We start from the raw sequence: 15679 nt of genomic DNA, 5'->3' as shown, positions 1-15679 counted from the left end.
ACCCCCTGCTCCCCACCTTCAGTAATATGTAGGTCAGACGGCCCCGGAGGAGCCGCTCCAAGGGCTCGGTGACGCCGGGAGAAGCGGGGAGCAGCATGGCCTGGGCGCTGAAGCTGCCGCTGGCCGACGAGGTGATCGAGTCCGGGCTGGTGCAGGACTTCGACGCGAGCCTGTCGGGCATCGGGCAGGAGCTGGGCGCCGGGGCCTACAGCATGAGGTAACGTGGGACGGGGCCGCACGTCGGGCCTCGCACCGGGGGGGCGGCTGCGGACGGGGCCGGGACGTGGCGGCGGTGGCTTGGGGCTGGGGTCGCGGTTGCGGTGTTGGGGACTCGCTGGTGCGGGGCTGGTCCCCGCTGTGCTGGGAGCCCGTGGCCGGGCTCTGGGTTTATGGGCAGCGCTTTGCGCCGGTGAATTCCTCCCAGGAGCCGGGCGGGGATGGGGCAGGGGCAGGGATGCGGCTGAGCTGCCCGGGAGGAGGGTGCCACAGGAAGATGCCTTGACACGAATCTGGGGCTTTCTGGGGCGGCTGCAACTGGAAATGGGGAAAGTCAGGGCTGAAAGTGAGCGGTAACGCACGCAAGCAGCTCCCAGGGAAGTGGAAGAGCAGCGCTCCGCCCGCATCCAGGCTCCGTCCCTCTTTCTTCCAGGACAAGGAGATCCAGCGGCCTCCCGAAGCCATTCCCCGGCTGTTGGGAGCTGTCGGAGCCTTTGGGGTTGGTTTAACCGGAGCGCTGGGGCAAAGCCCGCAGCAGGGGTGGGGTGGGGGTGAGCCTGGGGGGGAGCGCGTCCATCGCCCCCCTGCGACAGCAGCTTCTGGGAGCAGGGGTCCGCCGGTGCTCCTTGTGCTGGGGAGGGAGGGCAGAGCCTCCCGCGTGCGCAGGGACATGCAGCTTTGCACTGGGGGCACTTGCGAAGCTTCAGGGCTCCTTTCCCTCTTCCCTGTCCCCGGTGGCTGCGCCGCTGGCATCTGAAACCTGAGGACTCTTTGGAGCCTGCTCCTGCGCTGCGCTGGCAGGGAGCAGAACAGCGTGCGCGACCTGCCCTCCCATCTGACATTTGCTCTGATGCTGCGGGAAGGGGGAGGATCCAGTGGGCACCCCGGGGCTTTGAGCCTGTTTGTGGCTTCTCCCGGGGGGGTTTCCCCGGCTCCCTATGGAAGAGGCGCGTGGGTACCCTGGGGGCGGGCGCTGCTGGGTGCTGAGGGAGGATCGTGCTTCGTGGTGGTTACGGAGCCTGGAGGCTTCATGGGGCCGTTATTCCCTGGAATCAGGTCTTGAGGAGAGCAGGGATGGCTTTGAAGGTGATGGACGGGCACGGGCTGAGGGCTTCCATCCGCTCAGTTCTTTTGCCGTTGCTTTTTCCCCCTCTTGCCCAGGAGATCTTCTCCCACCCCAGAACTCCTGCATAAAATGACTTTGCCGCAAAGCACGTTCAGTTGTGCAGGGGAGTTTGGGGCTTTGGAGGGAAACACATCCCCGGGAGCTGCAGGAGCTTCTCCTGCTCCAGAGGGAGCAGGCAGGAGCACGCGGGGCTTTGTCTAAAGCAGCACCCACCGCTGGCTGCTGCTGGGGCCACACCGGGTGTCCAGGATGTGGTGGGGCTGCTTGTGGGGTGTTGGTCCCCAAAGGCTTTGCAGCTTCCCAGCTCCCCCCAGACCCCCCCAAAACGCTGCTCCTGAGCTTGGGGGCAATGGCAGGAGGCAAAAGAGCCAAGTGCTTTTTGTGCTGCTGCGAATCCCCTTGCAGGAGCTTTCCTTGGTTGTTCTGAGGAACCCCAGAGTGGTTTGGGTTGGAGGGACCCTAAAGCTCCTCAAGCTCCAACCCCCGCCATGGGCAGGGACCCCTTCCACTGGAGCAGGGTGCTCCAAGCCCCTGTGTCCAACCTGGCCGTGAACACTGCCAGGGATGGGGCAGCCACAGCTTCTCTGGGCACCCTGTGCCAGCGCCTCAGCACCCTCCCAGGGAAGAGCTTCTGCCTAATGTCTGATCTAAGCCATTTATAACCACGTTCTCTCTATCCTTCATGTTCTGTTGCTCCCTGCAGCACTCGGAGCTGGCCCTGTTACCTGGGTCCTACAGTGCAGACACATACGGGTGCCTGAGCAACCAGAGGTCCCAGCTTGCAGTGAAAGGTGGGGTTTGGGCCATGGTTATGGGGGTCTTGGAGGCAGGATGTAGTTGTGGATGGGGCATCCACAGCTTCTCTGGGCAAGCTGTGCCAGTGTCTCACCGGCTCCTCAAGCTGTGGCTGCCCCATCCCTGGCAGTGCTCAAGGCCAGGTTGGACACAGGGGCTTGGAGCACCCTGCTCCAGTGGAAGGGGTCCCTGCCCATGGCAGGGGTTGGAGCTGGAGGAGCTTTAAGCTCCCTTCACCCCAACCCATTCCAGGGTTCCATGTAGCCCAGTTCCCTGCTCACGGGGCAGGGCTGCAGGAAGCTCATACTCTGGGCTGCCTCCTTTGCCTGACTGTGGGCACGTGCCTCGATGCCAAGAGCAGGGCCTCAGCACAGCTCCATGTCCGGAAAGTCAGGATTTGGGTGGGAAGGGCTCTCCTGCTGGCTCTGGGGAGCAGCCATAGGTGTTCCTTGCCCAGCGGTGGAGGGAGGGTGGGTGCTGTCACTTGAGGGTTAAAGCCCTGTTTGGGTGGGAGCTGGTATTTGGCCAGATCAGTCCAGTTTTTCCTTAGGAAAGGTTTTTAATGTTCAACTAAAGGGAACAAAGGAGCTGCTTTAACTCCTTCGTGCACTGCCACCAGCCCGCGGCCTGGAACAGGAGCTGCAGGGGACCTGGCTCTTCCTCAGGGCTCAGTCAGCTCTGTCCCCTCACCACGGTTCACCTGGGCCTGGGACGGGGTGGTTTACGTGCTCTGGAGCCCTTGTTACGGCTCAGACCAACTGCTGAGGGTCAGGTTTGGAAGCAGTTCCTATTAAATACATGTCCATAGGCTGCCGAGTGTCGCTGATGGGTTTAAATGAACACTGTTCCCCAAGCTCTCGTTGTGAGCAGTTGGAAGCATCTTTGAGCGCAGGGATGTGCAGAGCTCCTGGCCTCTACCCCGGGGACCCAGAGGCATCCTTCTCCTGGGAAGAGTCTATAGTGCAGGGCTTGGACACCTCCCTCCTCCAGCCAGCACCAAGAGTGGCAGCGCAGCACCCAGGGGGTGATGAGTGCAGTGTGCAGCTCCCATAGCACCCAACTCCTGCATCTGGGAGCCAGGAAGGTGCTGGGGCTGTGGCAGGTGAACCGTTGGTGCTGGTGCAGCACCTGGCAGGGTGAGGGGTGACCCAGGAGGTGCCTGCGGGTGTCTCAGGCACTGGGCTCTGGTTTCTCCTCCATCCCATGGCATGGGCGCTGCAGCATCTTCTGGTGTCTGTGGCCATCCCAAGTGCTCGGTGAGGGTTAAGGCTGCGTGGTGCCCACCACAAAGAGCTCTGGGGGCTCTCGATGGCTTTGGGGGAAGCTGGGGTCCATCTCCTGGTGCTGGGGCTGGCAGGGCTCTTCCCGTGTCCGAGCCTGCAGGATTTGCCCCCCTGAGACGTCTGCGTGCGTGGTGCTGCGGGTTACAGCTGGGGGAGGGAGGGTTTGGTGCTCTGACATCCAGCGTGCCTCAAGGGCTCTGCCTGGGCCAGCCCTGGGGCTGGGGGGGGCTTTGGTAAGCACGGAGGAGGCAGTGGTGGAAAATGGGTGACCTGGATCTCAGGACTTCAGCTCCTGCCAGAGGGGAATGAGCTCCTGGGTGCTCTGCCTGGAGCAGGGGGGTCAGGGCTGGTAGCACCGGGAGGAGGATGGGTGCTTCCTGGCACGGCCCTGGTGCTGCTGCGGTGCGGTGCAGGAGCGGTGCTGCTGGAGGAGCTGAGCTGCTGCCTGAAGCATCAACCCTGTTGTCTCTGGGCTTTGAAGCAAGGAGTGTGTGGGTTCGGGGTGGACGGGGGGGCTGACCGGACCGAGAGCACGTGCCAGGGCTTTCCTGCTCCGTGGCAGCGCTGCAGAGGTGACAGGGCTGAGGGGTTTGAACTGAAACCAGCTCATTCCTAGGAGGAGGACCTAAAAACCGACCGCATCATCTCCCTGTAGCCGGAGCTGGAGTGACTGTGTCTGACAAATCTCTTTGCAGCGACGTCCTTGCCCTGCCCATCTTCAAGCAGGAAGAGTCAAGTTTGCCTCCCGAGAACGAGAACAAAATCCTGCCTTTCCAGTACGTGCTGTGCGCGGCCACGTCGCCCGCCGTGAAGCTGCACGATGAAACCCTCACCTATCTGAACCAAGGTGAGGGCAGCCCCCTGAGCCTCCAGGAAACAGCCTGGAAAGTGGAACTCTGCCTTTGGACGTTTCCTGTTGGGGATGGGAAGCGCTGGGATAGTGGCTGCAGTCATAGAATCACACAATGGTTTGGGTGGGAAGGGAGCTTAAAGCTCCTCCAGCTCCAGCCGCCTTCCACTGGAGCAGGGTGCTCCAAGCGCCTGTGTCCAACCTGGCCTTGAGCACTGCCAGGGATGGGGCAGCCACAGCTTCTCTGGGCACCCTGTGCCAGCGCCTCAGCACCCTCCCAGGGAAGAGCTTCTGCCTAAGAGCTCATCTCAGTCTCCCCTCTGGCAGGTTAAAGCCATTCCCCTTGGCCTGTCCCTGCAGGCCCTTGTAATATAATGGAGTAGTCAGCCCCATGGAGTAGTAAATCCCACATTGCTCCTGTTTGGAAGTGCCACATCCTTCCCCTTGCTGCCTGTGCTCTGCCTACAGCAGTGGTGTCAATGCTCTGTAGGATTAACCTGATGGAAATATACAGGGTGTAGGGGGTTAACTGGTGGTATCCGTGTGGGGTTCCAGCTGTACCCACTGCTCCCAGGTAGAACTGGAAGATCCGGGTTGGTGACCAAAGGCAGGTGAGGTTTGTGTAACAGATTTCTTCCCTTGGGTTAATAAAGGTGATTCCTGGGAAGTTCTGCTGCAGGAAGGGCGAGGATTGTCTCTTCCTGGAGGGGGTGGTACAGCTGTGGCTCCTGCTTGTATTCCCCCCACTGAAACACAGCCTGAAGATCCAGTGGCGTGCATGGTGTGGCAGAAAACGATGTCAGAACGCCCAAGGAGGGGCAGCAGGAGAGGTCCGTCCCCAGCTAACCTCGAGGGGTCTTTGTCTGCTTCCCCCCAGGGCAGTCCTATGAAATCCGGATGCTGGACAACAGGAAAATCGGGGAGCTGCCTGAGATAAACGGGAAGCTGGTCAAGGTGAGTGGAGAGCACGGGGCTGTGTCCGGCCGGGACCATCCCCTGCAGGAGGGAGCAGCTCCAGGCCCTGACTACCTCTCCCCTCCAGAGCATATTCCGGGTGGTGTTCCACGACCGGCGGCTGCAGTACACGGAGCACCAGCAGCTGGAGGGCTGGCGCTGGAACCGGCCTGGGGACAGGATCCTGGACATCGGTGAGTCCCATGGCAGGGGCAGGAGGAGATGGAGGTGCCTGAGGTGCCTCCAGCGGGGCTCCTGCTCCTTTGAGGTTAAGGGGCAAGGTGCTGTCAGGATTCTGCACTTTGGGAGACGCGGTTGCTTCTCCCATGTGTCCCCTGGGAAGCTCTTCCTCTTCTTTCTGCTACAAAAGGCAGCTTGTTCTCTGTATGTGCCCCTCCAGATATCCCAATGTCTGTGGGCATCATTGACCCCAGAGCAAACCCAACTCAGCTCAATACTGTGGAGTTCCTATGGGATCCTTCAAAGAGGACTTCTGTGTTTATCCAGGTAAGAGAGAAGTGGAGAAGTTCCTGTTGATAGGAAAATGCAAGTTTTCCAAGGGGGAAGAAGATGTTTCTTTTAACTGGGAGCACTGAAATAGCAGCCAGATGCTACAGTGGTAGAAGGATGTCAACTAAAATACACCCAGCCTGCAGCAGTGCAGGAGAGCAGCAGTTTGTGCATTAGCCAGGCACAGGCACAGCTGACTGCCAGTGAGTTTTACGCGTTCTGCTGGTGGTTTAGGTCCTGCTGCTTTCATGGTTTGGGTCTCCATCATCAGCAGATGCTCTTGCACATCTCAGCAGCTGCCTCAAACCCCTCTCTGCAGGCTGGGGGGGCGAGCAGGCTGTGGCGTGTGGAGGCTGGTGCAGCCCAGCTCTGTGCCGCTGCTCGGGGCTTGCTTGGACCAGTAAGAGGTTGCAAAACGTGTGGAAAGAATGTGGTTCCAGCTGTGCTGTGGCATCCCCTTAACTCCTTCGTGCTGGATTCCACCCTGGGCTGTCCTGGCGCCCACGAGGGAAGGGGAAGCTGTGGCTCTTCAGCCGTGGCACGGTTCCTAACCCCAGGCTGCTTTGCCTTCCCCAGGTCCACTGTATTAGCACAGAGTTCACCATGAGGAAGCACGGAGGAGAGAAGGGGGTGCCCTTTCGGGTCCAGATAGACACATTCAAGGAGAATGAGAACGGGGAGTACACGGAGCATCTGCACTCTGCCAGCTGCCAGATCAAGGTCTTCAAGGTACCTCAGCCCATTGGTGGCCTTTTCCCACTAAGAAATAAACTAGGAGTCAGTCCCAGGTCACACTGCAGCCCCAGTGAACATCATGGGTGCAGGACCATGACCAAGGTTGCCTGCAAGAAGGGCCTCTTGTTCCTTCTGGTCTTGCCTTGCTGCCCTCTCCCTGGTTCCTCCTCTGTCAATGCCATTGAGGCTTCAAAACCAGCGAGCCAAGAGCAGCCTGCAGAGAGACCATGGCTGGTGCTGCCTCTGTCTGGAACCTCCCACGTTTAGTCTTGAGTCTTACCAGCTTGGGAGATCCTCCAGGGAGCTTTAGTGTCTGTCTAAACTCCTCCCTTTATTAGTCCCTGTGTCTAATGGGCCTTCTGCCTCTGATGGGTCCCCTGCCTCTGATGGGTCCCCTGCCTCTGATGGGTCCCCTGCCTCTGAAGGGTCCCCTGCCTCTGATGGGCCCTCTGCCTCTGATGGGCCCTCTGCATCCGGCCTCTCCAGCAGCACAAGTGTCTGGTTCCTGTTCCAATTCATGTGCACACAGCCGAAGCCATGATATGGCAGGGGCAGCCGCTGTGGCCTGGGTGACTGAGGAGGGTCCCTTTGTGCTGCCTGGTTGTCAGGTTGCCTTGCCCCTAAACATCTCATCTGTGGCTCCTCAGCTCCCTCTCGGGGCACTGGGCACGCAGGGGGCCCAGGTGCCTGTGCTGGTGCTGACCTGGCATCTTCTCCCTCTTCCCTCTTCCCTTTTTGCCTGTTTGGATGGTGACATTTTGAAGGCAGGGGGTGGTTGTCAGGGCTTGTTTGGCCTCTGGCTGGTACCTCAATGCAAGCAGCCAGAGCGGGTGGCTGGGAGTGAAGGGATGAGGACAAGCACCCGGAGAGTGGGGCTGGGAGGCATCGGGTGCTGCATTCCTGCTGAGCTCCGGCTCTCTGTGCCGGGGATGGGCTTGGAGATTTTGGCTCTGATGACCCTGAAGCAGGAAAACCCAAAGCAATGGAGCTGTAGCTTCAGGGCATGGCCTCTGGCAGAGGGTAACGGGGTTTGGGCTCCTGCCCCTCAAAGCTGGGAGTGTTTTGGTGATCTCAAAGAGCTGCTGGGGGCCCTTTCCCCATGCGTGTTGGGGTCTGAAGCACAGATCCTTCCTAGCCACCAGAAGCAGCAGTCCTGAGCATGGAAACATAACAGCAACCACTAGATTTTCATGGCAGAAATGGGTCCTTAGGCCACCAGAAGCAGCAGCACCTCCTCACCCAGAGCACTGTGATAGCTTGTTCAGGTCTCCACTTTGCTGTCCTAAGGAAAAGAGAGTGGGATACTGGGAGACTGGGAGGGGGTGTGGGCAGAGACCACACACAACCAAGCTTAAAGGGAATTTGGGGTTGTTGCAGAAGTGGTTCATTCTCTGCGCAGAGACCCCCAGCCCCTCTTCCTTTTCCCTCTGTAAAGCACCAAGTGGATGAGGATGAGGATGTGCCACCTTTTCTGGTCCTTGCATTTACTGCCCATCTCTTCCCCCACCTGCTGCTGCCCTTCCACGCTGCTGTTCTCACAGGAATTCTCCTTTCCAGCCCAAAGGAGCTGATCGGAAGCAGAAGACAGACAGGGAGAAGATGGAGAAGCGAACACCTCATGAAAAAGAGAAGTACCAGCCCTCCTATGAAACCACAATCCTCACTGAGGTGGGGCCCTCACGCAGCACTCGCAGGGCTCTTGTAACCAAACCTGGCTCCTTCTGCCTGTGGGTGGCAGGGAATTGGCTCTTCTGCTTCCCAGCCTCTGGCCAGGTTGGGAATAGCTGCAGGACAAAAGCAGGATCGGTTCTGTAGGCAGAGGGGAGGGTTCTTACTAGACCTGAGAAAGGGCTCTTGTGCCTGGCAGCGGGATGGGGTGTCCCCACTCAATAGATCATCTCATAAGAGATGGTAACTGGGGCAAGGAGCCCTCGTCCTGCCCCAGGTTGATCTGGGAATGCTTCTCAGTGTCTGATTTGGGCTCAGTCCACCATGGATTTGCTGCTTGGAGGAACCCAGGCTGGTGGGCACCGGGTGTGCAACAGAGCCAGAGCACTGGCTTAGATCCCAGCTCTCATTCTGCTTGACTTGTGTGACTTTGGGCCTTTTGAGGTTAAGAATCACTAAACCCCAGCTTTGGGACAATCTGCAGTCTCTTAGCCTGGCTGCTTCTGGTCCCCTACTTTAGTCTTTAATTGTGTTTCATAGTCAGTCTGGAGGTAGCTGCTCACCTGTGCTGAGCAGAGCAGATGTGGGAGCTTGTTCAGAGCAACCCTGTGACGATTCTGGGTTCTCCTTTCTAGTGCTCCCCCTGGCCAGAGATCACCTACGTCAATAACTCCCCATCCCCTGGCTTCAACAGTTCCCACAGCAGCTTTTCCATTGGCGAAGGGTGAGTTTGGAGAAGAGCCTGGCTTGCACGAGAGGCCATGGAATCATGGAATGGGTTGGGTGGGAAGGGACCTTAAAGCTCCTCCAGCTCCAATTCAGCTCCAGAGACCCCTTCCACTGGAGCAGGGTGCTCCAAGCCCCTGTGTCCAACCTGGCCTTGAGCACTGCCAGGGATGGGGCAGCCACAGCTTCTCTGGGCACCCTGTGCCAGTGCCTCAGCACCCTCACAGGGAAGAGCTCCTGCCTAAGATCCCATCTCAGTCTCCCCTCTGGCAGGTTAAAGCCATTCCCCTTGGCCTGTCCCTGCAGGCCCTTGTCAAAGCCCTTGAGGCTGTTACTTGTGGCTGCAGCCAAGCTCGGCTCTGGCACAAGGAGCATTTGCTCACACGTTCAGCTACCAGCCCACCTCACTCTGCCTTTCCCTGTTGTGTTAATGCTCTTAACATCCCACTGCACCTTGACTGTGCTGCCGCAGCCACGGAGCTGCCGGCCCTGTGTCCCAGTGCTCGTGGCTGTGGGATGTGGAGGGTGGTGGTTGCTGCTGGCTGGGATCCTGGGCAAGAAGGGGGGGAGCAGCTCTAACCTCATGTTCTGCTCTGTCTGCCTCTTCCCAACCCAGCAATGGCTCTCCAAACCACCAGCCCGAGCCTCCTCCTCCGATCGCAGATGTAAGTCACACCTCAGAGCTTATGCTTGTAAGGATGGGGCACAGGTCAGAACATGGGATTTTGGGGGTTGTTTGCTTGGGGGGAGTCTGCTCTGGTTGAACATCTTTGGGGAGCTGAAACTCTTTGACTCCTCATTAGAAGAAGAGGTGATGGAGTGAAAAGTGCTGGGGGCAGTGTTCTGGAGCTCACTGTGAGCTTTGATTACAGAATCATGGAGTCGGTTGGGTTGGAAGGGACCTTAAAGCTCACCCAGCTCCAACCCCTGCCACAGGCAGGGACCCCTTCCACTGGAGCAGGGTGCTCCAAGCCCCTGTGTCCAACCTGGCCTTGAACACTGCCAGGGATGGGGCAGCCACAGCTCCTCTGGGCACCCTGTGCCAGCGCCTCAGCACCCTCACAGGGAAGAGCTTCTGCCTAAGAGCTCATCTCAGTCTCCCCTCTGGCAGGTTAAAGCCATTCCCCTTGGCCTGTCCCTACAGGCCCTTGTCCAAAGCCCCTCTTCTTACTTACTGCCTGGGTCCTCACTGTGCTTCCCCCTTTGCTTCCTTCCCTTCCCTCTGTCCCTCTGAAGCCCTTTTAGACCCAAGCCCGTGCAGGCTGCAGCCTTTGCTGTGTGTGCCGGGAGGGCTCAGCAGGCTCTCGAGTTTAGGCTGTGAACCCAGTTGGGGCTGCTTCCCCCATGGGACCGCTGCCACGTCCCCCCTGAGGCCGTGCCCCTCCTGTCCCTCCCTGCAGAACCTGCTGCCCACCAGCACGCCGCAGGAGGCCCAGCAGTGGCTGCACCGAAACCGCTTCTCCACCTTCTCGCGGCTCTTCCGGAACTTCTCCGGTAGGTTCCCACATCCCCCCCCGTGCCTGCCTCTTCTCCGAGCCAAGCCCCGGGCTCCTCCTGCTCCCGAGGCCATCCCCATGCAAACAGAAACGTTCTTTAACACCTCCTGTTTCACTGTAACCCACTAAATGGGGCTCCCTGAAGGCCCTGTTCTTCGTCTCTCACCTCGCCCACGTAGCGGGGACTGGGGTGGTTTCTCCTCCAAGAGCACCCTCTGATGTTAAAGCAAGCTGAGGGCTGGGGGGAGCGCTGTGGCTAAAGAGATGCTTCACATTTATTTGCCTCTCCCTCCCTGATGATCCAGGGTCACCCGGGCTGGGAACGATACCGTGCACCAAAACACTCTCCTGCAAAACCAGCCTGGCAAAGAAACCTTTGGGGGAAGCGGGGGAACGTTGCTCCCAAAAGGCAGAGGCAGTCTGGGGATGGGCTGAGCTCTGTGAGCAGGAGGAGGGGGAGCCCAGAGCCCCCATCCCAGACACCCTGGGCTGTCTCCTGACTTCTCCCCCTCACGCTGTAGGTGCAGACCTGCTGAAGCTCACCAGGGAGGACGTGATCCAGATCTGCGGCCCCGCGGATGGCATCAGGCTCTTCAACGCGCTGAAGGGCCGGTACGTGGAATTCCCTGCCCAAAAGGGACTATTCCTTTGCACCTCTCCCTGGAGAAGCAGGGACTGCTGTTGACCTGACCTGTCTGAGCGGGAGCATTGGGAAGGGGCCGCTGCAGCTGGGTGGGGAGGCACAGGGTTGGCTTTATCCAGGAGGGAAGGTTGGGGAGGCATCGGCGTGGATATCTGATATGGGGCAGCGCTTCAGGGGGTCAGGGATCTGCCTCTGACAGCAGACATGGGAGCTGTGGTCACACTGTGCTGGGGAGAAGGGCACGAAGGACAGGAGGTGCTGCACTGCAAAGTGAGACTGAAGGAGAAGGAGCAGAGCTCGATCTGAGCCGTGGCTGCTCAGGCCTCAGGGGTGACCCATCCAGTTCAGCTGCTTGGTACCAGATGGCACCATGCCCCTGGGCCAGCTTTCCCGTTACAGAATCCCAGCCTGGTTTAGGTTGAAGGGACCTGAAAGCTCCTCCAGCTCCAATCCAGCCCCAGGGACCCCTTCCACTGGAGCAGGGTGCTCCGAGCCCCTGCATCCAACCTGGCCTTGAGCACTGCCAGGGATGGGGCAGCCACAGCTTCTCTGGGCACCCTGTGCCAGCGCCTCAGCACCCTCACAGGGAAGAGCTTCTGCCTCAGAGCTCATCTCAGTCTCCCCTCAAGCAGGTTCAAGCCATTCCCCTTGGCCTGTCCCTCCATCCCTTGTCCCAAGCCCCTCTCCAGCTTTCCTGCAGCCCCTTCAGGCACTGGAGCTGCTCTCAGGTCTCCCCTTCAGGAGCCTTCTCTTCTCCAGGCTGCCCCAGCCCAGCTCTCTCAGCCTGGCTCCAGAGCAGAGCTGCTCCAGCCCTCGCAGCATCTCCATGGCCTCCTCTGGTCTCTCTCCAGCAGCTCCACGTCCCTCTTGTGCTGCTGCCCCAGAGCTGGATCAGGCCTGCAGGGGGAGGTCTCCCCTCCCTGCCCTGCTGCTCATGCTCCGGGGGCAGCATCACCAAGGTGGGGATGACCACGACAGATTTGCTTTGAGATGAGTTTGTTGATCTCTTTTCCCTCTGAGGATACTGGGCAGGGAGAGCGCTGGCAGAGGGTCAGGAGCTCGAGGTGTCAGAGCAGATGTGGTGGGGTTCAGTCCCTGCTCTGTCCACAGGATGGTGCGGCCCAGACTGACCATCTACGTGTGCCAGGAGTCCCAGCAGCTCAGGGACCTCCAGCAGAAGCACGAGGACGGGGACACAGTGACCAGCACGTTCTTTGGTAAGGGCTTCAAAGCGTGGCTCAGGGCACGTGTGCTTGGGCTCCTGCAGCAGGACCAGGGGAGAATAATTCAGATTCACCCTGGGGCTGTTTCCAGCCCTGCTCCTGCTGCTCATGGACGCTCAGCACCAGTTGCCTCTGATCTCCTCATCCCCACGCCACTGCCTGTGGGGTTTGGGCTGCCCAAAGGCCCCTCTTTGTGTTGCTAGCACTCACAGAGCCTGCACAGCAGCTCCAGGAGGGTCTGAGGCTCCTGTTTTCAGCTGCTGCATTTCATGTTGGCTGCTGCTGTTCTCTTTGCCTGCAGCCCAGTGCAGGGGGTGTCACAAACCGAGGGGTAAGGGTGCCAGAAGATAAGGATGAGCCCTATTAATCACCCTGGCCCTGCCCAGCTGACCTGTCTCACCAGATGGGGCTGCAGACCCTGCCTGTTGGCTGGTTGCCTGCTGAGCTGACAGATGCTGCTGTGAGAATCCAGCATGCCCAGACAACAGGGAGTGACCTACATTTGTGCAGCAGCAGGCCCTGGGTTGTCACCTCCGTGACTGGAGTGAGTGCAGAAGCAAACCAGCTCCTCCTTTTCCTTGCCCTGCTCCAAAATGGATCCTCTCCCTTCCCCCAGGAACCTGCCTGATGGGAGTGGGGGAGCAGGGGGGAAGCTGGGACAGGACTGGAGCACCCCCAGGAGCGGTACAAAACACTGCTTGGTTGATGCCAGTCGAAACAGAAGCTTTTAGGGCAAGGACTGCATCAGTAAAGAGCCCTGCAGGGCACTGGTGCCAGGCAGGTCACTGCAGAGCTGCTGCTGCTGTAGCTCAGGACATCCTGCAGCATGAGCAGGCACCGGGGGTGCTGCAGCTTGGCAGCTGCTGTGTGAATCAGGCACAGCAGCGACTGCAGCCACGGTGTGGGCACCAAAGGCCCCGCTTGGCATCTGCTAGAGGGGCTCTCCTGCTCGCAGTGTACCACGCCATCTACCTGGAGGAGCTGACGGCCGTGGAGCTGACGGAGAAGCTGGCCCAGCTCTTCAGCATCTCCTCCCAGCAGATCAGCCAGATCTACAAGCAGGGGCCGACGGGGATCCACGTGCTCATCAGTGACGAGGTAACAGCCTCCGGGTGCTCCTCCTTTCCAACCTCCTGCACTGCGTTGCTTCAGCTGATGTGTGGCCGAGAGTGCTCTGAGCTCCTTGGTGGAGGCTGCAGAGGAGCCTGGGGAAGGGATCCCGGGGGCAGGACTTCAGGAAGGGCCCTGCTCAGGTTCCAAGGACTCAGAGCTCGTTGTTGAAGCCAGGAGAGCCAAAGATGCTGATGCCTTGGGACGCTGCTGTGCTGCTGGGGGCACCTCCCTTAAACCCATGGGATTCCTCAGCGTGAGCAGCTCTCCCTGAGCTCACCCAAGTTCTGTTCTAAAACCAGGGATGGGAATGGCTGGGGGAGGACTCGGCTTTGAGACCCAAGAGTTTCTCTCCTTGCTTCCCTGTTTGGACCTTCAGTGCTGGAGAGCTGCAGAAGGGAACAGTTATTTATGGCTGGTGCCTTTGCTACCTCCCAGAGACTGAGCTCCTGCCCGAGCAGCTTCCAGCCCTGTACCCTGTGCCCATGGCTGAACATGAAGCCCTCACTTAGCTGTGAGGCACCTGTGCTGTGTTCAGACACAGCCTTGGGCTAAGCTGGCTCTTCCGGCTTCTTGCAGATGATCCAGAACTTCCAAGATGAATCCTGTTTCGTTCTGGACACCATGAAAGGTGTGTAAGTGCCCAGCTTCCAGCTTGTTTCCCTCCTGCCCTTCCTGGGTGAGATCCACTCAGCCCAGTGGGTTCTTGGCCGGGGTGGGTGGCTCATGCCCTTTGCTTCTCTTGCAGCTGAGACCAATGACAGCTACCACATCATCCTGAAATAGGAGGGCACGGGAGGAGGAGCACTCACCATCCTCCCATCACGAGTGGAGACCCTTCACTTCCAGCACAAGGACACGAGCAGAGATCTGGGAACTCAGGAGCATCCTCTGCAAAGCCCCCCAGCTGCCGGCTCCTCGGCTCTTGCTTGCAGAGGACCTCAGCCTCCTGCCTCTGATGCTGGTGCTAACGTGCAGCGAGGCTGGGAGCTCTCCTGTGTAGCTCTGGGCAGAGCTTTGCCCTTGGGACCCAAGCCCTGCTGAGGGCTTTGGCTGGGGCAGACGTGCTCAGCTCTGCTGCGGGGCCCCGGTGACGCTGGCAGACTGGAGAGAACATGAATGCAAGTGGCCCAGCAGAGCCAGCCGGCCCTGGGGCAGGTGCTGAGCTGGGCAGGTCTCATAGACTGCGTGCTGTGCTGCTGGAGTGGGAGGTGAGGGCTGGGGGGGTCTTCAAAGGTTTTATTAAGCTTTCATTTAATGCTACAACGCATCTCTTAGACAGAGGTGGGGACTTTGGGTGTCTCCTCTCCACCCACCCGAAAGTGGCACTGGCTGCATGGGTGCCGTCCCTCTTCCCATGCAAGGGGGAGGTCAGGAACTTTTCCATGTGGATTGGGGTGTGTAAAGCTGGAGCAAACCGTGGAATGCAGCAGAGGTGGATAAAGAACGAGCGTGCTCTGGGGTTCTCGTCTGCAGCTTTTAGCGAGTGCTCTGCCCCTGCATCCCCATGCCTCAGCACTGGGGGAGCCCTGAGCACGCTGAGCAGGAGGAGGCAGCAGGATCCCAGGGTTATGGAATGCAGAAGCGCCTCTGTGCAGGGTTCCAGGCTAGCAGGGAAGGCTCTGGGGCGAAGGCTGTGGCCTGACGGGATGGATCCTGTGCAAGATCAGCTGGTAGAGACTGCCCATGGTACGGGGCTGCCTGAATGAACCAGCAGCATGACCCGAGGGTGTTTGGAACCAAAACGTAGGAGCAGAAATGCAGAGTAAAAGCTCCAGTGAGGCTCCGGGCAGCTCCAGCACAAGGCAGGATGTGCTGGATGTGACTCTCACGTTGGTCATGGCCCTGCTGCCGGTTGTAAGCCAGGAGCGACTGTTCCCATCTTCTGGGGCTGCTCTTTGCCTCGGGGCCGCAGGCGCAGTTCCCAGTGCCAGTCCCAGCTGGGGCAGTCCCTTTGCCTGCACCTGCGGAGCTCCCACAGCCGCTGCTGTGCCCCCATCCCGGGGGGAAGCGCCCAGACATCCCCGGCTCCCCTCTGGCTCCTGGGTTGCGCTGCTCAGACCCTGCTGCAGCGCCGGAGCCTCAGCAGCTCCCCGCAGCCGGTGCTTGGGCTCCCGCTCGCATCCAGGCACCTCCCAGGTGCTTCCAGGGCTGAGCAGAGCTGGGCTTGGCCAGGACCTGGCGGATGCAGGGATGAACCCTGGGCATGGTCGTAGCCGAGTGCTGGCAGGGGGAGCAGGAGCCACCTGGGCTGGTTTGCCCAGGGCCTGGCTGAAGGCACTGGGTGGTGATTGCCGGCAGGAGGAGGTGGCCACTTGGCCTCTGTGCCGGGCTTTGGGCTCGT

The 15679-nt window shown here is 59.8% G+C and overlaps 1 protein-coding gene across 2 annotated transcripts; it reads left to right on the top strand.

Moving 5' to 3' along the window:
* The first annotated feature begins 37 nt into the window (after window positions 1–37).
* On the top strand, window positions 38–14362 carry TFCP2 (transcription factor CP2). Of its 2 annotated transcripts, none has more exons than XM_057403668.1 (15): window positions 38–217; window positions 4116–4267; window positions 5148–5224; window positions 5313–5418; window positions 5625–5731; window positions 6311–6463; window positions 8027–8137; window positions 8773–8861; window positions 9480–9557; window positions 10263–10357; window positions 10881–10971; window positions 12113–12219; window positions 13181–13323; window positions 13915–13966; window positions 14084–14362. In XM_057403668.1, the coding sequence occupies exons 1-15, from the start codon at window positions 96–98 to the stop codon at window positions 14119–14121; spliced, it is 1521 nt and encodes a 506-aa protein (XP_057259651.1). In that variant the 5' UTR covers window positions 38–95; the 3' UTR covers window positions 14122–14362. The 2 variants fall into 2 exon arrangements, with proteins under 2 accessions (XP_057259651.1, XP_057259662.1); XM_057403679.1 differs by having other exon boundaries at window positions 9480–9528; window positions 10264–10357; window positions 14084–14359.
* Window positions 14363–15679: the final 1317 nt, after the last annotated feature.

Source organism: Pezoporus wallicus, unplaced genomic scaffold (assembly GCF_028554395.1).
Source record: "Pezoporus wallicus isolate ANWC-B61680 ecotype Strahan unplaced genomic scaffold, APGP_CSIRO_Pwel_v1 contig_9448, whole genome shotgun sequence".
NCBI lineage: Eukaryota > Metazoa > Chordata > Aves > Psittaciformes > Psittacidae > Pezoporus > Pezoporus wallicus.
This window is presented reverse-complemented; position numbering and strand designations above follow the sequence as displayed.